This window comes from Aquarana catesbeiana, linkage group LG01 (assembly GCF_042186555.1).
Source record: "Aquarana catesbeiana isolate 2022-GZ linkage group LG01, ASM4218655v1, whole genome shotgun sequence".
NCBI classification, from domain to species: Eukaryota; Metazoa; Chordata; class Amphibia; order Anura; family Ranidae; genus Aquarana; species Aquarana catesbeiana.
Window position 1 is genome coordinate 839,310,169 of NC_133324.1, and position 25,836 is coordinate 839,336,004.

General features: G+C 34.4%; 5 protein-coding genes across 5 annotated transcripts; all 5 read right to left on the minus strand.

Annotated features, from left to right (window-relative positions):
• Positions 1–3,930: 3,930 nt before the first annotated feature.
• On the minus strand, positions 3,931–5,085 carry LOC141124476 (interferon lambda-3-like). Its single transcript, XM_073612267.1, has 2 exons — positions 4,804–5,085; positions 3,931–4,182 (listed from the first exon to the last, which is right to left on the minus strand). Exons 1-2 carry the CDS (start codon positions 5,083–5,085, stop codon positions 3,931–3,933), a joined length of 534 nt encoding a protein of 177 aa, XP_073468368.1.
• A 3,787-nt stretch (positions 5,086–8,872) lies between these two features.
• Positions 8,873–9,406, minus strand: LOC141124492 (interferon lambda-2-like). Its single transcript, XM_073612268.1, has one exon. The coding sequence runs from the start codon at positions 9,404–9,406 to the stop codon at positions 8,873–8,875; it is 534 nt and encodes a 177-aa protein (XP_073468369.1).
• A 3,802-nt stretch (positions 9,407–13,208) lies between these two features.
• LOC141124508 (interferon lambda-2-like) lies at positions 13,209–13,742 on the minus strand. The gene has a single exon (XM_073612269.1). The coding sequence runs from the start codon at positions 13,740–13,742 to the stop codon at positions 13,209–13,211; it is 534 nt and encodes a 177-aa protein (XP_073468370.1).
• A 3,807-nt stretch (positions 13,743–17,549) lies between these two features.
• Positions 17,550–18,083, minus strand: LOC141124524 (interferon lambda-2-like). Its single transcript, XM_073612270.1, has one exon. The coding sequence runs from the start codon at positions 18,081–18,083 to the stop codon at positions 17,550–17,552; it is 534 nt and encodes a 177-aa protein (XP_073468371.1).
• A 3,791-nt stretch (positions 18,084–21,874) lies between these two features.
• On the minus strand, positions 21,875–22,408 carry LOC141124541 (interferon lambda-2-like). The gene has a single exon (XM_073612271.1). The coding sequence runs from the start codon at positions 22,406–22,408 to the stop codon at positions 21,875–21,877; it is 534 nt and encodes a 177-aa protein (XP_073468372.1).
• Between the last annotated feature and the right edge of the window lie 3,428 nt (positions 22,409–25,836).

Consider the following 25,836-nt stretch of genomic DNA (forward strand, 5'->3'; position numbering starts at 1 on the left):
GGAAAGTAGACACCCCAAGCTATTTGCTGAGAGGTATAGTGAGTATATTGCAGACCTCACTTTTTGTCACAAAGTTTTGAAAATTGAAAAAAGAAAAAAAAATTTTTTTTTCTTGTCTTTCTTCATTTTCAAAAACAAAAGAGGGCTGCAAAATACTCACCATGCCTCTCAGCAAATAGCTTGGGGTGTCTACTTTCCAAAATGGGGTCATTTGGGGGGGTTTGTGCCACCTGGGCATTCCATGGCCTCCGAAACTGTGATAGGCAGTGAAGAGTGAAATCAAAAATTTACACCCTTAGAAAGGCGGTGATTGGTTTTCGGGGCCCCGTACGCGGCTAGGCTCCTAAAAAGTCCCACACATGTGGTATCCCCATACTCAGGAGAAGCAGCTAAATGTATTTTGGGGTGCACTTCCACATATGCCCATGGCCTGTGTGAGCAATATATCATTTAGTCACAACTTTGAGCAAAAAAAAAAATTGTCACTTTCCCGCAACTTGTGTCAAAATATAAAATATTCCATGTACTCAACATGCCTCAAAGCAAATAGCTTGGGGTGTCTACTTTCCAAAATGGGGTCATTTGGGGGGTTTTATGCCATCTGGGCATTTTATGGCCTTCAAAACTGTGATAGGTAGTGAGGAGTAAAATCAAAAATTTACGCCCTTAGAAATCCTGAAGGCAGTGATTGGTTTTCGGGGCCCCGTACGAGGCTAGGCTCCCAAAAAGTCCCACACGTGTGGTATCCCCGTACTCAGGAGAAGCAGCTGAATATATTTTGGGGTGCAATTCCACATATGCCCACGGCCTGTGTGAGCAATATATCATTTAGTGACAACTTTTTGTAATTTTTTTTTTTTTTTGTCATTATTCAATCACTTGGGACAAAAAAAATGAAAATTCAATGGGCTCAACATGCATCTCAGCAATTTCCTTGGGGTGTCTACTTTCCACAATGGGGTCATTTGTGGGGGTTTTGTACTGCCCTGCCATTTTAGCACCTCAAGAAATGACATAGGCAGTCATAAATTAAAGGCTGTGTAAATTCCAGAAAATGTACCCTAGTTTGTAGGCGCTATAACTTTTGCGCAAACCAATAAATATACACTTATTGACATTTTTGTTAGCAAAGACATGTGGCCGAATACATTTTGGCCTAAATGTATGACTAAAATTGAGTTTATTGGATTTTTTTTATAACAAAAAGTAGAAAATATCATTTTTTTTCAAAATTTTCGGTCTTTTTCCGTGTATAGCGCAAAAAATAAAAACGGCAGAGGTGATCAAATACCATCAAAAGAAAGCTCTATTTGTGGGAAGAAAAGGACGCAAATTTTGTTTGGGTGCAGAATTGCATGACCGCGCAATTAGCAGTTAAAGCGACGCAGTGCCAAATTGTAAAAAGTGCTGTGGCCAAGAAGGGGGTAAATCCTTCCGGGGCTGAAGTGGTTAATTGATAAGGTCAATGTCCCACCTACAGTTAATACCTAGAAGCAATCTAGTCTAAAGCCTAAATATCCTAATTACTTCACACCAAAGTAAACAATGGCGTAAATCTCCCCAATGTACAGAACCATCAGTAAATTCAATAAAATGGAAAGATAAAAAAATATTTTCTAGACACGGTAGGGCACTCTTCTACACCATGTTGTTCACCTATCTGCTTCAGCAGCTTTCCAGTGTATCCCGCATATAGTACTCTTCACAGAAAATAATTTAAACCATGTTCTTGGAGTTACAACTTAAACACTGACGGATGCAGCCAATCATTAGCCAATACAGATTGTACCATTCTGATTTTTGGATGAACTTTATAACAGCATCATGTATTGAGCCCACATTTGAAAGACCCCTTCACCTTAATCCAAGTAGGAGACTTAAATTTGATATCAAAAAGGCTGGGTGAAAAAAGGGATCCTAAAGTGAGTGTCCTCTTAGAAGATAAGTGACAACCTACTTATAAAATGGTATGCAGCTTATTATCCCCAAGTAAAATGGGCAAATTATGCCTAATAATTTGTTTAATAGTAGTTTAATACTCAGTGGAAAAAATGGTCTCAAATATATTTTTGCCAGACAATCATTAGTTGTTACTTTCACCCAAAAGAAAACTCCCTGCTTTTACTCCTGTAAATTTTATTAGCTACATTCAGAGTACACTGTATATATTTTCTCTTTTTTAAGCTGAATACACAGTATACAATCTTCTTTAGATTTTTTCCTTTAGATTTACCAAAACCATATAATAAGAGGTCAAGCCTAAACGCTTTCAATTTGTATGCAATCAGGCAGGCCTTTACCCTACATGGTTTTGGTAAATCCAAAGGAAATCAAACAACAAAAGTTGTATAGTGTGTATCCAGCTTTAATCTTTCCATAATGATCTCAGTTTCTGACCCAATGGACTTATAATCCAAATTATTCCTCCTAGCCCATGTAAGTTCTCCCACTGGCACAGTTTTAATAGTACAGTAGTTTGAGGTTGACAACTGCCAGCAGGCAATGTTGTTTTCCTCTCCTTTGTTCATATGCAATGTAGCCTGTGTATAATGCCGGGGAAGCAGTTTTTGTATATGTTGATTTTTTTCAGATATATGTCATTTCAGGATACCATTGGTAATCCGGTTTTCATATTGCCGTTACCCTCTTCTTACCTACCTTGGTGGGTAGGCATATAATGATAGAAGGATCTATTCATACTTTGATTTCCAAAATTCAAAGCATTCCTCTTGTGATTATCTGGAATTTAATGGTTTGTTCTGTTACATAGTGAACTGTGTCATACATCATCTAATTAGAAGTCCTTTTCTTTTCTTTCTTTTTACAGAGCCAACACTTGCACAAATAGTGTACAGAAAGTTACACAAAAACACAAACTTCTAAAAAAAGATTAAACACAACTGTCTGTATAATACTTTGCTACATTATATTTATTAGTTGGACAAGTGTGTATATACATTTGAATGTAGCTAGAAACACGTGAAATAAATATTTTAATAACTTAAAAATAATATTAAATAAATAATATCAAAAACATATCGGTCAAAATTAAACATAAAGACATTCGTCAAGAAACTCCCCTTTCACAACTATTATATTCCTATAAACTGTCTGTATAATACTTACATATTATATATATATATATATATATATATATATATATATATATATATATATATATATATATATATATATATATATATATATATATATATATATATATATATATACAACATATGCATTTATCAATAAAATATTTTTTCTTTAACATTAATCAATTACAGATATATTGCATCCTCCAGGGAGCTAGAAACTTGTAAAAAAATATTCTTAATAACTTATGTAATATAAATAATAAATAAATAACATTAAAAACTTACAGGTTTTAACATGAATATAAACAGATATGATAAGATAAAATAGTATTAAATAAATAAGATTAAATACTTATAGGTTAAAAAATAATTGTAAGCACACATCACAAAAAAAAAATCCTTTTGACTACTACTACTCTCCACAGAATTTGTGCTGTGTAGAGAGTAAGTCAGTCATTTTTGGGTTGATAAGGAATCTTGTCTGCTGGGATAAACAATTAGGTCCATTTATGATATATAAGTTTGTGTTTACAAAATCCTTTTTAGGATAGGTTAATAGTGGATAAATCCTGTAGTTGTAAATTTCAGGAATGTACTTTATGGATGAATTTCCTATAGGTTTTAGTAGATCAAAGATGAGTAGATCCTTTTTTTAAAGTAGTACTGTATGTCCTTCAGTCGTAAGGTATAGAAGAATATGTCTATGTTGAAAAAGTCCAACCTTTACTGCTTATCCTTCATTCTGATGGTCTTCCTGGTTCTAATATGTTCAGATATAGCATAAGAGACTTATCTGTGCTTACAGTAGGGAGTTTATTTGATGCAGAAGTGTAGGTTAGTGGTTGAGAGCCCAACATGTCACATCTACCACCCTCAGAGGAATAAGGCTCAGTATTACAGATTCCTGGACACAATCTGGAGATGCTGTTTCCTTAAAATGCTGGAGGTGATGCAGCCACAGCTTCAGCTCAGGTGACGTAGACTCATTGTTTTCAGGAGATCCTCTACAGACCATCAGATCATCTTTCAGTTTGAGGAAAACCATAAGTGCCTGTTTTACAGTTTCATTCTGAGCAGACACAGACATGTTCGCCAGGTGAAGTCACGTGATGTAACGCGTAGGAAGTGGCTGCAGTCAGACGCGCACTGGAAGTGAGGGTAGAGGAGGATCCAAGATCGCCAACGGGGGATTGCAGAAGAGGAGCTTCTGGCCCACTATGTGCAAAAGCATTGTGCAGAGAATTTGGATCAGCCCGATCAGATTGGAGTCGGTGGTGTACGCTGACAGGACCCGGACATCAACATTCCATCTGTCCCCGCAGAGGGTTATATCTGCAAGCCCATACGACCTTGCCATAGAGGAGGTCCAACGATTGGGGTAAGGGTACATCCTTTTCTGCAATCAATGTGTATTCGGAAATATTCTTTACAGCTTACTATTTTCCTGATTTTGTGATGAGATACACCAAACTGACTTTTTTCTTTCTTTCTATTTATTTTGCTTAACCTATTTATGGACTGATTATAGGTGTTTTTTGGATGTGTGATTATATTTTTATTTTCAGAACATTCAAATATTTTCTCGGACCTTTGAGAGAGGATTTCATGCACCTGTTATTATTATTTTTGCTGGGATTCATATATAAATTGTGTCTCCTAGGCATTTTCCCAATTATATTATTGCTAGCGCACAAATTTTTATTTATATGTTCGTCAGAACCTCAACTGTTAGTGACACCCGCTCCAAAGTCAGGATGAGACGATTCCTCTGCGTAAGGTCACATACAGATGGTTTGTGTCTCAGCATTCTTCTGTAGCATCTCATTGCGTTGGTAGACATGTTCTTTTCATGATCATGTTGCAGCTCCTTTAGTGTTGTTATGTCAGAGGACGTCACTGATAAATAGCGGGATTTCGGGCAGAGTCTCCTGTGCAAGCGCCCACTTACTGCAACCAGTAAAGTGCTCAACACCAGCAGCCTGATATCCATTTCTGTTTTGCTGGCTTGGATCTGATAATGTCTTTCTGGTTCCAGATATTTGTTCCGTTACACTGTCACTTCACAGTGCTAGTCTCTGGTTGATCTGAAGTCTTGTATCCCTGATTCTCCTTTTATATTTCTATTTGCAGGAGAAAAATGTCCTCATTTTCATGATGTTGTGAAGTTGTCTTTCGTTCAGAACTCAAGTGACATGATAGAGACGATAGCTGCTCTGGGAACTTCTATATCACTTTCAGTTTCCTTTCTATTCAGGTAAGAAGGTAACATCAGATAGCTGGTGACATTCTTCTACATGTCAAACAGGAAACTCCTCCTTCCTGATACAGGACTCTCCTCTATACAGGTTTATCGTATATTGTCAAAAGAACTTTTACAACATATTATTGCCAACAGAAAAAAACATAACACAGCTTTTTAAATGTTCTGCCACACAAGTCTAAAAATGTGAAAAGAAGGAAGAAAATATAGGAAAGATGTATAAACATAACATACCAGTTTAGGTATTGTGCTTAAATCATTTTTAACCAACAATATTGAAACTTTTTTTCATTTTTAAAATTAAAAAAAAAATGTTGAGTCACAATAATAATTCACAAATAATGTGGGGATAGAGGTATATAAAAAGATTAAAGGTTGTAAGACTTTAATTGGCTTTCACTTTGGCTTTCCTCATCCACACATTTGTTGCTGGTTAGTATCCCAGAAAGTATGGATGTCAGAAACAGCCAGACAACTAGCATATCCAGAAGATCAGCATTGGTGGCCCCTGTGTTTTTCTCTATTGAGCCTTACTTTAGGCATAATTATCTGCATAAACTGTACGCTACCTCATTTTTATAATTATTTTTATACTGGCAGTTGGTAGTTTGTACTCACTTCACCTAGAAGATCAACTGATTAACTGAACATCAGTCTTTCATTTATATTGGTAATTTACTCCCACCATATAATTGCTTTAAAAATGTACGTAAATGCAATACTTGGATCTGTAACGTTACTCTGTGTAAACCCAAAGCTATGTATGATTTGATTGAATCTTGTGTATATACAGTTCAGGTGATATGATCAGCTCCCCATCAGGTCAAATGGCAGAACTTTTGATGTTTCCAGGATGCAAGTTTATTTTTTCATTGCCAGTACAGGATAAATTCCATACAGATGGTAACTCATTTCAGCTGATCTTTACCTTAGTTGTAGCAAGATATGGTTGGACCCCTAATTTTATATACCCACCCACCAAGGTAGGCAAGACAATGGTAATGGTAATACATGAACTAGATTACCAATAGCCTCTAGAAATCACAAAAATCTAAAAACCATATAGATGCAACATTGCATATGAAGGAAAGTTTAAGGAAAAGGAAAAGAAAAGTAGCTACATTCATTGATAAGGTCAATGTCCCACCTACAGTTAATACCTAGAAGCAATCTAGTCTCAAGCCTAAATATCCTAAATACTTCACACCAAAGTAAACAATGGCGTAAATCTCCCCAATGTACAGAACCATCAGTAAATTCAATAAAATGGAAAGATAAAAAAATATTTTCTAGACACGGTAGGGCACTCTTCTACACCATGTTGTTCACCTATCTGCTTCAGCAGCTTTCCAGTGTATCCCGCATATAGTACTCTTCACTCTGCACAGGAAATAATTTAAACCATGTTCTTGGAGTTACAACTTAAACACTGATGGATACAACCAATCATTAGCCAATACAGATTGTACCATTCTGATTTTTGGATGAACTTTATAACAGCAACATGTATTGAGCCCACATTTGAAATACCCCTTCACCTTAATCCAAGTAGGAGACTTAAATTTGATATAAAAAAGGCTGGGTGAAAAAAGGGATCCTAAAGTGAGTGTCCTCTTAGAAGATAAGTGACAACCTACTTATAAAATGGTATGCAGCTTACAACCACCAAGTAAAATGGGCAAATTATGCCTAATAATTTGTTTAATAGTAGTTTAATACTCAGTGGAAAAGATGGTCTCAAATATATTTTTGCCAGACAATCATCAGTTGTTACTTTCACCCAAAAGAAAACTCCCTGTTTTTACTCCTGTATATTTTATTAGCTACATTCAGAGTACACTGTATATATTTTCTCTTTCTTAAGCTGAATACACAGTATACAATCTTCTTTAGATTTTTTCCTTTAGATTTACCAAAACCATATAATAAGAGGTCAAACCTAAACGCTTTCAATTTGTATGCAATCAGGCAGGCCCTTACCCTACATGTTTTTGGTAAATCCAAAGGAAATCAAACAACAAAAGTTGTATAGTGTGTATCCAGCTTTAATCTTTCCATAATGATCTCAGTTTCTGACCCAAGGGACTTATAATCCAAACTATTTCTCCTACCCATGTAAGTTCTCCCACTGGCACAGTTTTAATAGTACAGTAGTTTGAGGTTGACAACTGCTAGCAGGCAATGTTATTTTCCTCTCCTTTGTTCATATGCAATGTAGCCTGTGTATAATGCCGGGGAAGCAGTTTTTGTATATGTCGATTTTTTTTCAGATATATGTGATTTCAGGATACCATTGGTAATCCGGTTTTCATATTGCCGTTACCCTCTTCTTACCTACCTTGGTGGGTAGGCATATAATGATAGAAGGATCTAACCATACTTTGATTTTCAAAATTCAAAGCATTCCTCTTGTGATTATCTGGAATTTAATGGTTTGTTCTGTTACATAGTGAACTGTGTCATACATCATCCAATTAGAAGTCCTTTTCTTTTCTTTCTTTTTACAGAGCCAACACTTGCATAAATAGTGTACAGAAAGTTACACAAAAACACAAACTTCTGAAAAAAAGATTAAACACAACTGTCTGTATAATACTTTGCTACATTATATTTATTAGTTGCACAAGTGTGTATATACATTTGAATGTAGCTAGAAACATGTGAAATAAATAATTTAATAACTTATAAATAATATTAAATAAATAATATCAAAAACATATTGGTCAAAATTAAACATAAAGACATTCGTCAAGAAACTCCCCTTTCACAACTATATATATATATATATATATATATATATATATATATATATACAACATATGCATTTATCAATAAAATATTTTTTCTTTAACATTAATCAATTACAGATATATTGCATCCTCCAGGGAGCTAGAAACTTGTAAAAAAAAATGTTCTTAATAACTTATGTAATATAAATAATAAATAAATAACATTAAAAACTTACAGGTTTTAACATGAATATAAACAGATATGATAAGATAAAATAATATTAAATAAATAAGATTAAATACTTATAGGTTAAAAAATAATTGTAAGCACACATCACAAAAAAAAAAAATCCTTTTCACTACTACTACTCTCCACAGAATTTGTGCTGTGTAGAGAGTAGGTCAGTCATTTTTGGGTTGATAAGAAATCTTGTCTGCTGGGATAAACAATTAGGTCCATTTATGATATATAAGTTTGTGTTTACGAAATCCCTTGTAGGATAGGTTAATAGTGGATAAATCCTGTAGTTGTAAATTTCAGGAATGTACTTTATGGATGAATTTCCTATAGGTTTTAGTAGATCAAAGATGAGTAGATACTTCTTTTAAAGTAGTACTGTATGTCCTTCAGTCGTAAGGTATAGAAGAATATGTCTATGTTGAAAAAGTCCATCCTTTACTGCTTATCCTTCATCCTGATGGTCTTCCTGGTTCTAATATGTTCAGATATAGCATAAGAGACTTATCTGTGCTTACAGTAGGGAGTTTATTTGATACAGAAGTGCAGGTTAGTGGTTGAGAGCCCAACATGTCACATCTTCCACCCTCAGAGGAATAAGGCTCAGTATTACAGCTTCCTGGACACAATCTGGAGATGCTGTTTCCTTAAAATGTTGGAGGTGATGCAGCCACAGCTTCAGCTCAGGTGACGTAGACTCATTGTTTTCAGGAGATCCTCTACAGACCATCAGATCATCTTTCAGTTTGAGGAAAACCATAAGTGCCTGTTTTACAGTTTCATTCTGAGCAGACACAGACATGTTCGTCAGAACCTCAACTGTTAGTGACACCCGCTCCAAAGTCAGGATGAGACGATTCCTCTGCGTAAGGTCACATACAGATGGTTTGTGTCTCAGCATTCTTCTGTAGCATCTCATTGCGTTGGTAGACATGTTCTTTTCATGATCATGTTGCAGCTCCTTTAGTGTTGTTATGTCAGAGGACGTCACTGATAAATAGCGGGATTTCGGGCAGAGTCTCCTGTGCAAGCGCCCACTTACTGCAACCAGTAAAGTGCTCAACACCAGCAGCCTGATATCCATTTCTGTTTTGCTGGCTTGGATCTGATAATGTCTTTCTGGTTCCAGATATTTGTTCCGTTACACTGTCACTCCACAGTGCTAGTCTCTGGTTGATCTGAAGTCTTGTATCCATGATTCTCCTTTTATATTTCTGTTTGCAGGAGAAAAATGTCCTCATTTTCATGATGTTGTGAAGTTCTCTTTCGTTCAGAACTCAAGTGACATGAGAGAGACGATAGCTGCTCTGGGAACTTCTATATCACTTTCAGTTTCCTTTCTATTCAGGTAAGAAGGTAACATCAGATAGCTAGTGACATTCTTCTACATGTCAAACAGGAAACTCCTCCTTTCTGATACAGGACTCTCCTCTATACAGATTTATCGTATATTGTCAAAAGAACTTTTACAACATATTATTGCCAACAGAAAAAAACATAACACAGCTTTTTAAATGTTCTGCCACACAAGTCTAAAAATGTGAAAAGAAGGAAGAAAATATAGGAAAGATGTATAAACATAACATACCAGTTTAGGTATTGTGCTTAAACCATTTTTTAACCAACAATATTGAAACTTTTTTTCATTTTTAAAATTAAAAAAAAAAATGTTGTGTCACAATAATAATTCACAAATAATGTGGGGATAGAGGTATATAAAAAGATTAAAGGTTGTGAGACTTTAATTGGCTTTCACTTTGGCTTTCCTTATCCACACATTTGTTGCTGGTTAGTATCTCAGAAAGTATGGATGTCAGAAGCAGCCAGACAACTAGCATATCCAGAAGATCAGCATTGGTGGCCCCTGTGTTTTTCTCTATTGAGCCTTACTTTAGGCATAATCATCTGCATAAACTGTACGCTACCTCATTTTTATAATTATTTTTATACTGGCAGTTGGTAGTTTGTACTCACTTCACCTAGAAGATCAACTGATTAACTGAATATCAGTCTTTCATTTATATTGGTAATTTACTCCCACCATATAATTGCTTTAAAAATGTACGTAAATGCAATACTTGGATCTGTAACGTTACTCTGTGTAAACCCAAAGCTATGTATGATTTGATTGCATCTTGTGTATATACAGTTCAGGTGATATGATCAGCTCCCCATCAGGTCAAATGGCAGAACTTTTGATGTTTCCAGGATGCAAGTTTATTTTTTCATTGCCAGTACAGGATAAATTCCATACAGATGGTAACTCATTTCAGCTGATCTTTACCTTAGTTGTAGCAAGATATGGTTGGACCCCTAATTTTATATACCCACCCACCAAGGTAGGCAAGACAATGGTAATGGTAATACTTGAACTAGATTACCAATAGCCTCTAGAAATCACAAAAATCTAAAAACCATATAGATGCAACATTGCATATGAAGGAAAGTTTAAGGAAAAGGAAAAGAAAAGTAGCTACATTAATTGATAAGGTCAATGTCCCACCTACAGTTAATACCTAGAAGCAATCTAGTCTCAAGCCTAAATATCCTAAATACTTCACACCAAAGTAAACAATGGCGTAAATCTCCCCAATGTACAGAACCATCAGTAAATTCAATAAAATGGAAAGATAAAAAAATATTTTCTAGACACGGTAGGGCACTCTTCTACACCATGTTGTTCACCTATCTGCTTCAGCAGCTTTCCAGTGTATCCCGCATATAGTACTCTTCACTCTGCACAGGAAATAATTTAAACCATGTTCTTGGAGTTACAACTTAAACACTGATGGATACAACCAATCATTAGCCAATACAGATTGTACCGTTCTGATTTTTGGATGAACTTTATAACAGCAACATGTATTGAGCCCACATTTGAAATACCCCTTCACCTTAATCCAAGTAGGAGACTTAAATTTGATATAAAAAAGGCTGGGTGAAAAAAGGGATCCTAAAGTGAGTGTCCTCTTAGAAGATAAGTGACAACCTACTTATAAAATGGTATGCAGCTTACAACCACCAAGTAAAATGGGCAAAATTATGCCTAATAATTTGTTTAATAGTAGTTTAATACTCAGTGGAAAAGATGGTCTCAAATATATTTTTGCCAGACAATCATTAGTTGTTACTTTCACCCAAAAGAAAACTCCCTGTTTTTACTCCTGTATATTTTATTAGCTACATTCAGAGTACACTGTATATATTTTCTCTTTCTTAAGCTGAATACACAGTATACAATCTTCTTTAGATTTTTTCCTTTAGATTTACCAAAACCATATAATAAGAGGTCAAACCTAAACGCTTTCAATTTGTATGCAATCAGGCAGGCCCTTACCCTACATGGTTTTGGTAAATCCAAAGGAAATCAAACAACAAAAGTTGTGTAGTGTGTATCCAGCTTTAATCTTTCCATAATGATCTCAGTTTCTGACCCAAGGGACTTATAATCCAAACTATTTCTCCTAGCCCATGTAAGTTCTCCCACTGGCACAGTTTTAATAGTACAGTAGTTTGAGGTTGACAACTGCTAGCAGGCAATGTTATTTTCCTCTCCTTTGTTCATATGCAATGTAGCCTGTGTATAATGCCGGGGAAGCAGTTTTTGTATATGTCGATTTTTTTTCAGATATATGTGATTTCAGGATACCATTGGTAATCCGGTTTTCATATTGCCGTTACCCTCTTCTTACCTACCTTGGTGGGTAGGCATATAATGATAGAAGGATCTAACCATACTTTGATTTTCAAAATTCAAAGCATTCCTCTTGTGATTATCTGGAATTTAATGGTTTGTTCTGTTACATAGTGAACTGTGTCATACATCATCCAATTAGAAGTCCTTTTCTTTTCTTTCTTTTTACAGAGCCAACACTTGCATAAATAGTGTACAGAAAGTTACACAAAAACACAAACTTCTGAAAAAAAGATTAAACACAACTGTCTGTATAATACTTTGCTACATTATATTTATTAGTTGCACAAGTGTGTATATACATTTGAATGTAGCTAGAAACATGTGAAATAAATAATTTAATAACTTATACACAATATTAAATAAATAATATCAAAAACATATTGGTCAAAATTAAACATAAAGACATTCGTCAAGAAACTCCCCTTTCACAACTATATATATATATATATATATATATATATATATATATATATATATATATATATACAACATATGCATTTATCAATAAAATATTTTTTCTTTAACATTAATCAATTACAGATATATTGCATCCTCCAGGGAGCTAGAAACTTGTAAAAAAAAATGTTCTTAATAACTTATGTAATATAAATAATAAATAAATAACATTAAAAACTTACAGGTTTTAACATGAATATAAACAGATATAATAAGATAAAATAATATTAAATAAATAAGATTAAATACTTATAGGTTAAAAAATAATTGTAAGCACACATCACAAAAAAAAAATTCCTTTTCACTACTACTACTCTCCACAGAATTTGTGCTGTGTAGAGAGTAGGTCAGTCATTTTTGGGTTGATAAGGAATCTTGTCTGCTGGGATAAACAATTAGGTCCATTTATGATATATAAGTTTGTGTTTACGAAATCCCTTGTAGGATAGGTTAATAGTGGATAAATCCTGTAGTTGTAAATTTCAGGAATGTACTTTATGGATGAATTTCCTATAGGTTTTAGTAGATCAAAGATGAGTAGATACTTCTTTTAAAGTAGTACTGTATGTCCTTCAGTCGTAAGGTATAGAAGAATATGTCTATGTTGAAAAAGTCCACCCTTTACTGCTTATCCTTCATCCTGATGGTCTTCCTGGTTCTAATATGTTCAGATATAGCATAAGAGACTTATCTGTGCTTACAGTAGGGAGTTTATTTGATGTAGAAGTGCAGGTTAGTGGTTGAGAGCCCAACATGTCACATCTTCCACCCTCAGAGGAATAAGGCTCAGTATTACAGCTTCCTGGACACAATCTGGAGATGCTGTTTCCTTAAAATGCTGGAGGTGATGCAGCCACAGCTTCAGCTCAGGTGACGTAGACTCATTGTTTTCAGGAGATCCTCTACAGACCATCAGATCATCTTTCAGTTTGAGGAAAACCATAAGTGCCTGTTTTACAGTTTCATTCTGAGCAGACACAGACATGTTCGTCAGAACCTCAACTGTTAGTGACACCCGCTCCAAAGTCAGGATGAGACGATTCCTCTGCGTAAGGTCACATACAGATGGTTTGTGTCTCAGCATTCTTCTGTAGCATCTCATTGCGTTGGTAGACATGTTCTTTTCATGATCATGTTGCAGCTCCTTTAGTGTTGTTATGTCAGAGGACGTCACTGATAAATAGCGGGATTTCGGGCAGAGTCTCCTGTGCAAGCGCCCACTTACTGCAACCAGTAAAGTGCTCAACACCAGCAGCCTGATATCCATTTCTGTTTTGCTGGCTTGGATCTGATAATGTCTTTCTGGTTCCAGATATTTGTTCCGTTACACTGTCACTCCACAGTGCTAGTCTCTGGTTGATCTGAAGTCTTGTATCCATGATTCTCCTTTTATATTTCTGTTTGCAGGAGAAAAATGTCCTCATTTTCATGATGTTGTGAAGTTCTCTTTCGTTCAGAACTCAAGTGACATGAGAGAGACGATAGCTGCTCTGGGAACTTCTATATCACTTTCAGTTTCCTTTCTATTCAGGTAAGAAGGTAACATCAGATAGCTAGTGACATTCTTCTACATGTCAAACAGGAAACTCCTCCTTCCTGATACAGGACTCTCCTCTATACAGGTTTATCGTATATTGTCAAAAGAACTTTTACAACATATTATTGCCAACAGAAAAAAACATAACACAGCTTTTTAAATGTTCTGCCACACAAGTCTAAAAATGTGAAAAGAAGGAAGAAAATATAGGAAAGATGTATAAACATAACATACCAGTTTAGGTATTGTGCTTAAACCATTTTTTAACCAACAATATTGAAACTTTTTTTCATTTTTACAATTAAAAAAAAAAATGTTGTGTCACAATAATAATTCACAAATAATGTGGGGATAGAGGTATATAAAAAGATTAAAGGTTGTGAGACTTTAATTGGCTTTCACTTTGGCTTTCCTTATCCACACATTTGTTGCTGGTTAGTATCCCAGAAAGTATGGAGGTCAGAAACAGCCAGACAACTAGCATATCCAGAAGATCAGCATTGGTGGCCCCTGTGTTTTTCTCTATTGAGCCTTACTTTAGGCATAATCATCTGCATAAACTGTACGCTACCTCATTTTTATAATTATTTTTATACTGGCAGTTGGTAGTTTGTACTCACTTCACCTAGAAGATCAACTGATTAACTGAATATCAGTCTTTCATTTATATTGGTAATTTACTCCCACCATATAATTGCTTTAAAAATGTACGTAAATGCACTACTTGGATCTTTAACTTTACTCTGTGTAAACCCAAAGCTATGTATGATTTGATTGCATCTTGTGTATATACAGTTCAGGTGATATGATCAGCTCCCCATCAGGTCAAATGGCAGAACTTTTGATGTTTCCAGGATGCAAGTTTATTTTTTCATTGCCAGTACAGGATAAATTCCATACAGATGGTAACTCATTTCAGCTGATCTTTACCTTAGTTGTAGCAAGATATGGTTGGACCCCTAATTTTATATACCCACCCACCAAGGTAGGCAAGACAATGGTAATGGTAATACATGAACTAGATTACCAATAGCCTCTAGAAATCACAAAAATCTAAAAACCATATAGATGCAACATTGCATATGAAGGAAAGTTTAAGGAAAAGGAAAAGAAAAGTAGCTACCATAATTGATAAGGTCAATGTCCCACCTACAGTTAATACCTAGAAGCAATCTAGTCTCAAGCCTAAATATCCTAAATACTTCACACCAAAGTAAACAATGGCGTAAATCTCCCCAATGTACAGAACCATCAGTAAATTCAATAAAATGGAAAGATAAAAAAATATTTTCTAGACACGGTAGGGCACTCTTCTACACCATGTTGTTCACCTATCTGCTTCAGCAGCTTTCCAGTGTATCCCGCATATAGTACTCTTCACTCTGCACAGGAAATAATTTAAACCATGTTCTTGGAGTTACAACTTAAACACTGATGGATACAACCAATCATTAGCCAATACAGATTGTACCGTTCTGATTTTTGGATGAACTTTATAACAGCAACATGTATTGAGCCCACATTTGAAATACCCCTTCACCTTAATCCAAGTAGGAGACTTAAATTTGATATAAAAAAGGCTGGGTGAAAAAAGGGATCCTAAAGTGAGTGTCCTCTTAGAAGATAAGTGACAACCTACTTATAAAATGGTATGCAGCTTACAACCACCAAGTAAAATGGGCAAAATTATGCCTAATAATTTGTTTAATAGTAGTTTAATACTCAGTGGAAAAGATGGTCTCAAATATATTTTTGCCAGACAATCATTAGTTGTTACTTTCACCCAAAAGAAAACTCCCTGTTTTTACTCCTGTATATTTTATTAGCTACATTCAGAGTACACTGTATATATTTTCTCTTTCTTAAGCTGAATACACAGTATACAATCTTCTTTAGATTTTTTCCTTTAGATTTACCAAAACCATATAATAAGAGGTCAAACCTAAACGCTTTCAATTTGTATGCAATCAGGCAGGCCCTTACCCTACATGGTTTTGGTAAATCCAAAGGAAATCAAACAACAAAAGTTGTGTAGTGTGTATCCAGCTTTAATCTTTCCATAATGATCTCAGTTTCTGACCCAAGGGACTTATAATCCAAACTATTTCTCCTAGCCCATGTAAGTTCTCCCACTGGCACAGTTTTAATAGTACAGTAGTTTGAGGTTGACAACTGCTAGCAGGCAATGTTATTTTCCTCTCCTTTGTTCATATGCAATGTAGCCTGTGTATAATGCCGGGGAAGCAGTTTTTGTATATGTCGATTTTTTTTCAGATATATGTGATTTCAGGATACCATTGGTAATCCGGTTTTCATATTGCCGTTACCCTCTTCTTACCTACCTTGGTGGGTAGGCATATAATGATAGAAGGATCTAACCATACTTTGATTTTCAAAATTCAAAGCATTCCTCTTGTGATTATCTGGAATTTAATGGTTTGTTCTGTTACATAGTGAACTGTGTCATACATCATCCAATTAGAAGTCCTTTTCTTTTCTTTCTTTTTACAGAGCCAACACTTGCATAAATAGTGTACAGAAAGTTACACAAAAACACAAACTTCTGAAAAAAAGATTAAACACAACTGTCTGTATAATACTTTGCTACATTATATTTATTAGTTGCACAAGTGTGTATATACATTTGAATGTAGCTAGAAACATGTGAAATAAATAATTTAATAACTTATAAATAATATTAAATAAATAATATCAAAAACATATTGGTCAAAATTAAACATAAAGACATTCGTCAAGAAACTCCCCTTTCACAACTATATATATATATATATATATATATATATATATATATATATATATATATATATACATACAACATATGCATTTATCAATAAAATATTTTTTCTTTAACATTAATCAATTACAGATATATTGCATCCTCCAGGGAGCTAGAAACTTGTAAAAAAAAATGTTCTTAATAACTTATGTAATATAAATAATAAATAAATAACATTAAAAACTTACAGGTTTTAACATGAATATAAACAGATATGATAAGATAAAATAATATTAAATAAATAAGATTAAATACTTATAGGTTAAAAAATAATTGTAAGCACACATCACAAAAAAAAAAAATCCTTTTCACTACTACTACTCTCCACAGAATTTGTGCTGTGTAGAGAGTAGGTCAGTCATTTTTGGGTTGATAAGGAATCTTGTCTGCTGGGATAAACAATTAGGTCCATTTATGATATATAAGTTTGTGTTTACGAAATCCCTTGTAGGATAGGTTAATAGTGGATAAATCCTGTAGTTGTAAATTTCAGGAATGTACTTTATGGATGAATTTCCTATAGGTTTTAGTAGATCAAAGATGAGTAGATACTTCTTTTAAAGTAGTACTGTATGTCCTTCAGTCGTAAGGTATAGAAGAATATGTCTATGTTGAAAAAGTCCATCCTTTACTGCTTATCCTTCATCCTGATGGTCTTCCTGGTTCTAATATGTTCAGATATAGCATAAGAGACTTATCTGTGCTTACAGTAGGGAGTTTATTTGATACAGAAGTGCAGGTTAGTGGTTGAGAGCCCAACATGTCACATCTTCCACCCTCAGAGGAATAAGGCTCAGTATTACAGCTTCCTGGACACAATCTGGAGATGCTGTTTCCTTAAAATGTTGGAGGTGATGCAGCCACAGCTTCAGCTCAGGTGACGTAGACTCATTGTTTTCAGGAGATCCTCTACAGACCATCAGATCATCTTTCAGTTTGAGGAAAACCATAAGTGCCTGTTTTACAGTTTCATTCTGAGCAGACACAGACATGTTCGTCAGAACCTCAACTGTTAGTGACACCCGCTCCAAAGTCAGGATGAGACGATTCCTCTGCGTAAGGTCACATACAGATGGTTTGTGTCTCAGCATTCTTCTGTAGCATCTCATTGCGTTGGTAGACATGTTCTTTTCATGATCATGTTGCAGCTCCTTTAGTGTTGTTATGTCAGAGGACGTCACTGATAAATAGCGGGATTTCGGGCAGAGTCTCCTGTGCAAGCGCCCACTTATTGCAACCAGTAAAGTGCTCAACACCAGCAGCCTGATATCCATTTCTGTTTTGCTGGCTTGGATCTGATAATGTCTTTCTGGTTCCAGATATTTGTTCCGTTACACTGTCACTCCACAGTGCTAGTCTCTGGTTGATCTGAAGTCTTGTATCCATGATTCTCCTTTTATATTTCTGTTTGCAGGAGAAAAATGTCCTCATTTTCATGATGTTGTGAAGTTCTCTTTCGTTCAGAACTCAAGTGACATGAGAGAGACGATAGCTGCTCTGGGAACTTCTATATCACTTTCAGTTTCCTTTCTATTCAGGTAAGAAGGTAACATCAGATAGCTAGTGACATTCTTCTACATGTCAAACAGGAAACTCCTCCTTCCTGATACAGGACTCTCCTCTATACAGGTTTATCGTATATTGTCAAAAGAACTTTTACAACATATTATTGCCAACAGAAAAAACATAACACAGCTTTTTAAATGTTCTGCCACACAAGTCTAAAAATGTGAAAAGAAGGAAGAAAATATAGGAAAGATGTATAAACATAACATACCAGTTTAGGTATTGTGCTTAAACCATTTTTTAACCAACAATATTGAAACTTTTTTTCATTTTTAAAATTAAAAAAAAAAATGTTGTGTCACAATAATAATTCACAAATAATGTGGGGATAGAGGTATATAAAAAGATTAAAGGTTGTGAGACTTTAATTGGCTTTCACTTTGGCTTTCCTTATCCACACATTTGTTGCTGGTTAGTATCTCAGAAAGTATGGATGTCAGAAACAGCCAGACAACTAGCATATCCAGAAGATCAGCATTGGTGGCCCCTGTGTTTTTCTCTATTGAGCCTTACTTTAGGCATAATCATCTGCATAAACTGTACGCTACCTCATTTTTATAATTATTTTTATACTGGCAGTTGGTAGTTTGTACTCACTTCACCTAGAAGATCAACTGATTAACTGAATATCAGTCTTTCATTTATATTGGTAATTTACTCCCACCATATAATTGCTTTAAAAATGTACGTAAATGCAATACTTGGATCTGTAACGTTACTCTGTGTAAACCCAAAGCTATGTATGATTTGATTGCATCTTGTGTATATACAGTTCAGGTGATATGATCAGCTCCCCATCAGGTCAAATGGCAGAACTTTTGATGTTTCCAGGATGCAAGTTTATTTTTTCATTGCCAGTACAGGATAAATTCCATACAGATGGTAACTCATTTCAGCTGATCTTTACCTTAGTTGTAGCAAGATATGGTTGGACCCCTAATTTTATATACCCACCCACCAAGGTAGGCAAGACAATGGTAATGGTAATACATGAACTAGATTACCAATAGCCTCTAGAAATCACAAAAATCTAAAAACCATATAGATGCAACATTGCATATGAAGGAAAGTTTAAGGAAAAGGAAAAGAAAAGTAGCTACATTAATTGATAAGGTCAATGTCCCACCTACAGTTAATACCTAGAAGCAATCTAGTCTCAAGCCTAAATATCCTAAATACTTCACACCAAAGTAAACAATGGCGTAAATCTCCCCAATGTACAGAACCATCAGTAAATTCAATAAAATGGAAAGATAAAAAAATATTTTCTAGACACGGTAGGGCACTCTTCTACACCATGTTGTTCACCTATCTGCTTCAGCAGCTTTCCAGTGTATCCCGCATATAGTACTCTTCACTCTGCACAGGAAATAATTTAAACCATGTTCTTGGAGTTACAACTTAAACACTGATGGATACAACCAATCATTAGCCAATACAGATTGTACCGTTCTGATTTTTGGATGAACTTTATAACAGCAACATGTATTGAGCCCACATTTGAAATACCCCTTCACCTTAATCCAAGTAGGAGACTTAAATTTGATATAAAAAAGGCTGGGTGAAAAAAGGGATCCTAAAGTGAGTGTCCTCTTAGAAGATAAGTGACAACCTACTTATAAAATGGTATGCAGCTTACAACCACCAAGTAAAATGGGCAAAATTATGCCTAATAATTTGTTTAATAGTAGTTTAATACTCAGTGGAAAAGATGGTCTCAAATATATTTTTGCCAGACAATCATTAGTTGTTACTTTCACCCAAAAGAAAACTCCCTGTTTTTACTCCTGTATATTTTATTAGCTACATTCAGAGTACACTGTATATATTTTCTCTTTCTTAAGCTGAATACACAGTATACAATCTTCTTTAGATTTTTTCCTTTAGATTTACCAAAACCATATAATAAGAGGTCAAACCTAAACGCTTTCAATTTGTATGCAATCAGGCAGGCCCTTACCCTACATGGTTTTGGTAAATCCAAAGGAAATCAAACAACAAAAGTTGTGTAGTGTGTATCCAGCTTTAATCTTTCCATAATGATCTCAGTTTCTGACCCAAGGGACTTATAATCCAAACTATTTCTCCTAGCCCATGTAAGTTCTCCCACTGGCACAGTTTTAATAGTACAGTAGTTTGAGGTTGACAACTGCTAGCAGGCAATGTTATTTTCCTCTCCTTTGTTCATATGCAATGTAGCCTGTGTATAATGCCGGGGAAGCAGTTTTTGTATATGTCGATTTTTTTTCAGATATATGTGATTTCAGGATACCATTGGTAATCCGGTTTTCATATTGCCGTTACCCTCTTCTTACCTACCTTGGTGGGTAGGCATATAATGATAGAAGGATCTAACCATACTTTGATTTTCAAAATTCAAAGCATTCCTCTTGTGATTATCTGGAATTTAATGGTTTGTTCTGTTACATAGTGAACTGTGTCATACATCATCCAATTAGAAGTCCTTTTCTTTTCTTTCTTTTTACAGAGCCAACACTTGCATAAATAGTGTACAGAAAGTTACACAAAAACACAAACTTCTGAAAAAAAGATTAAACACAACTGTCTGTATAATACTTTGCTACATTATATTTATTAGTTGCACAAGTGTGTATATACATTTGAATGTAGCTAGAAACATGTGAAATAAATAATTTAATAACTTATACACAATATTAAATAAATAATATCAAAAACATATTGGTCAAAATTAAACATAAAGACATTCGTCAAGAAACTCCCCTTTCACAACTATATATATATATATATATATATATATATATATATATATATATACAACATATGCATTTATCAATAAAATATTTTTTCTTTAACATTAATCAATTACAGATATATTGCATCCTCCAGGGAGCTAGAAACTTGTAAAAAAAAATGTTCTTAATAACTTATGTAATATAAATAATAAATAAATAACATTAAAAACTTACAGGTTTTAACATGAATATAAACAGATATGATAAGATAAAATAATATTAAATAAATAAGATTAAATACTTATAGGTTAAAAAATAATTGTAAGCACACATCACAAAAAAAAAAATCCTTTTCACTACTACTACTCTCCACAGAATTTGTGCTGTGTAGAGAGTAGGTCAGTCATTTTTGGGTTGATAAGGAATCTTGTCTGCTGGGATAAACAATTAGGTCCATTTATGATATATAAGTTTGTGTTTACGAAATCCCTTGTAGGATAGGTTAATAGTGGATAAATCCTGTAGTTGTAAATTTCAGGAATGTACTTTATGGATGAATTTCCTATAGGTTTTAGTAGATCAAAGATGAGTAGATACTTCTTTTAAAGTAGTACTGTATGTCCTTCAGTCGTAAGGTATAGAAGAATATGTCTATGTTGAAAAAGTCCATCCTTTACTGCTTATCCTTCATCCTGATGGTCTTCCTGGTTCTAATATGTTCAGATATAGCATAAGAGACTTATCTGTGCTTACAGTAGGGAGTTTATTTGATGTAGAAGTGCAGATTAGTGATTGAGAGCCCAACATGTCACATCTTCCACCCTCAGAGGAATAAGGCTCAGTATTACAGCTTCCTGGACACAATCTGGAGATGCTGTTTCCTTAAAATGCTGGAGGTGATGCAGCCACAGCTTCAGCTCAGGTGACGTAGACTCATTGTTTTCAGGAGATCCTCTACAGACCATCAGATCATCTTTCAGTTTGAGGAAAACCATAAGTGCCTGTTTTACAGTTTCATTCTGAGCAGACACAGACATGTTCGTCAGAACCTCAACTGTTAGTGACACCCGCTCCAAAGTCAGGATGAGACGATTCCTCTGCGTAAGGTCACATACAGATGGTTTGTGTCTCAGCATTCTTCTGTAGCATCTCATTGCGTTGGTAGACATGTTCTTTTCATGATCATGTTGCAGCTCCTTTAGTGTTGTTATGTCAGAGGACGTCACTGATAAATAGCGGGATTTCGGGCAGAGTCTCCTGTGCAAGCGCCCACTTACTGCAACCAGTAAAGTGCTCAACACCAGCAGCCTGATATCCATTTCTGTTTTGCTGGCTTGGATCTGATAATGTCTTTCTGGTTCCAGATATTTGTTCCGTTACACTGTCACTCCACAGTGCTAGTCTCTGGTTGATCTGAAGTCTTGTATCCATGATTCTCCTTTTATATTTCTGTTTGCAGGAGAAAAATGTCCTCATTTTCATGATGTTGTGAAGTTCTCTTTCGTTCAGAACTCAAGTGACATGAGAGAGACGATAGCTGCTCTGGGAACTTCTATATCACTTTCAGTTTCCTTTCTATTCAGGTAAGAAGGTAACATCAGATAGCTAGTGACATTCTTCTACATGTCAAACAGGAAACTCCTCCTTCCTGATACAGGACTCTCCTCTATACAGGTTTATCGTATATTGTCAAAAGAACTTTTACAACATATTATTGCCAACAGAAAAAAACATAACACAGCTTTTTAAATGTTCTGCCACACAAGTCTAAAAATGTGAAAAGAAGGAAGAAAATATAGGAAAGATGTATAAACATAACATACCAGTTTAGGTATTGTGCTTAAACCATTTTTTAACCAACAATATTGAAACTTTTTTTCATTTTTAAAATTAAAAAAAAAAATGTTGTGTCACAATAATAATTCACAAATAATGTGGGGATAGAGGTATATAAAAAGATTAAAGGTTGTGAGACTTTAATTGGCTTTCACTTTGGCTTTCCTTATCCACACATTTGTTGCTGGTTAGTATCCCAGAAAGTATGGAGGTCAGAAACAGCCAGACAACTAGCATATCCAGAAGATCAGCATTGGTGGCCCCTGTGTTTTTCTCTATTGAGCCTTACTTTAGGCATAATCATCTGCATAAACTGTACGCTACCTCATTTTTATAATTATTTTTATACTGGCAGTTGGTAGTTTGTACTCACTTCACCTAGAAGATCAACTGATTAACTGAATATCAGTCTTTCATTTATATTGGTAATTTACTCCCACCATATAATTGCTTTAAAAATGTACGTAAATGCACTACTTGGATCTTTAACGTTACTCTGTGTAAACCCAAAGCTATGTATGATTTGATTGCATCTTGTGTATATACAGTTCAGGTGATATGATCAGCTCCCCATCAGGTCAAATGGCAGAACTTTTGATGTTTCCAGGATGCAAGTTTATTTTTTCATTGCCAGTACAGGATAAATTCCATACAGATGGTAACTCATTTCAGCTGATCTTTACCTTAGTTGTAGCAAGATATGGTTGGACCCCTAATTTTATATACCCACCCACCAAGGTAGGCAAGACATTGGTAATGGTAATACATGAACTAGATTACCAATAGCCTCTAGAAATCACAAAAATCTAAAAACCATATAGATGCAACATTGCATATGAAGGAAAGTTTAAGGAAAAGGAAAAGAAAAGTAGCTACCATAATTGATAAGGTCAATGTCCCACCTACAGTTAATACCTAGAAGCAATCTAGTCTCAAGCCTAAATATCCTAAATACTTCACACCAAAGTAAACAATGGCGTAAATCTCCCCAATGTACAGAACCATCAGTAAATTCAATAAAATGGAAAGATAAAAAAATATTTTCTAGACACGGTAGGGCACTCTTCTACACCATGTTGTTCACCTATCTGCTTCAGCAGCTTTCCAGTGTATCCCGCATATAGTACTCTTCACTCTGCACAGGAAATAATTTAAACCATGTTCTTGGAGTTACAACTTAAACACTGATGGATACAACCAATCATTAGCCAATACAGATTGTACCGTTCTGATTTTTGGATGAACTTTATAACAGCAACATGTATTGAGCCCACATTTGAAATACCCCTTCACCTTAATCCAAGTAGGAGACTTAAATTTGATATAAAAAAGGCTGGGTGAAAAAAGGGATCCTAAAGTGAGTGTCCTCTTAGAAGATAAGTGACAACCTACTTATAAAATGGTATGCAGCTTACAACCACCAAGTAAAATGGGCAAATTATGCCTAATAATTTGTTTAATAGTAGTTTAATACTCAGTGGAAAAGATGGTCTCAAATATATTTTTGCCAGACAATCATTAGTTGTTACTTTCACCCAAAAGAAAACTCCCTGTTTTTACTCCTGTATATTTTATTAGCTACATTCAGAGTACACTGTATATATTTTCTCTTTCTTAAGCTGAATACACAGTATACAATCTTCTTTAGATTTTTTCCTTTAGATTTACCAAAACCATATAATAAGAGGTCAAACCTAAACGCTTTCAATTTGTATGCAATCAGGCAGGCCCTTACCCTACATGGTTTTGGTAAATCCAAAGGAAATCAAACAACAAAAGTTGTGTAGTGTGTATCCAGCTTTAATCTTTCCATAATGATCTCAGTTTCTGACCCAAGGGACTTATAATCCAAACTATTTCTCCTAGCCCATGTAAGTTCTCCCACTGGCACAGTTTTAATAGTACAGTAGTTTGAGGTTGACAACTGCTAGCAGGCAATGTTATTTTCCTCTCCTTTGTTCATATGCAATGTAGCCTGTGTATAATGCCGGGGAAGCAGTTTTTGTATATGTCGATTTTTTTTCAGATATATGTGATTTCAGGATACCATTGGTAATCCGGTTTTCATATTGCCGTTACCCTCTTCTTACCTACCTTGGTGGGTAGGCATATAATGATAGAAGGATCTAACCATACTTTGATTTTCAAAATTCAAAGCATTCCTCTTGTGATTATCTGGAATTTAATGGTTTGTTCTGTTACATAGTGAACTGTGTCATACATCATCCAATTAGAAGTCCTTTTCTTTTCTTTCTTTTTACAGAGCCAACACTTGCATAAATAGTGTACAGAAAGTTACACAAAAACACAAACTTCTGAAAAAAAGATTAAACACAACTGTCTGTATAATACTTTGCTACATTATATTTATTAGTTGCACAAGTGTGTATATACATTTGAATGTAGCTAGAAACATGTGAAATAAATAATTTAATAACTTATAAATAATATTAAATAAATAATATCAAAAACATATTGGTCAAAATTAAACATAAAGACATTCGTCAAGAAACTCCCCTTTCACAACTATATATATATATATATATATATATATATATATATATATATATATATATATATATATATATATATATATATATATATATATATATAACATATGCATTTATCAATAAAATATTTTTTCTTTAACATTAATCAATTACAGATATATTGCATCCTCCAGGGAGCTAGAAACTTGTAAAAAAAAATGTTCTTAATAACTTATGTAATATAAATAATAAATAAATAACATTAAAAACTTACAGGTTTTAACATGAATATAAACAGATATGATAAGATAAAATAATATTAAATAAATAAGATTAAATACTTATAGGTTAAAAAATAATTGTAAGCACACATCACAAAAAAAAAAAATCCTTTTCACTACTACTACTCTCCACAGAATTTG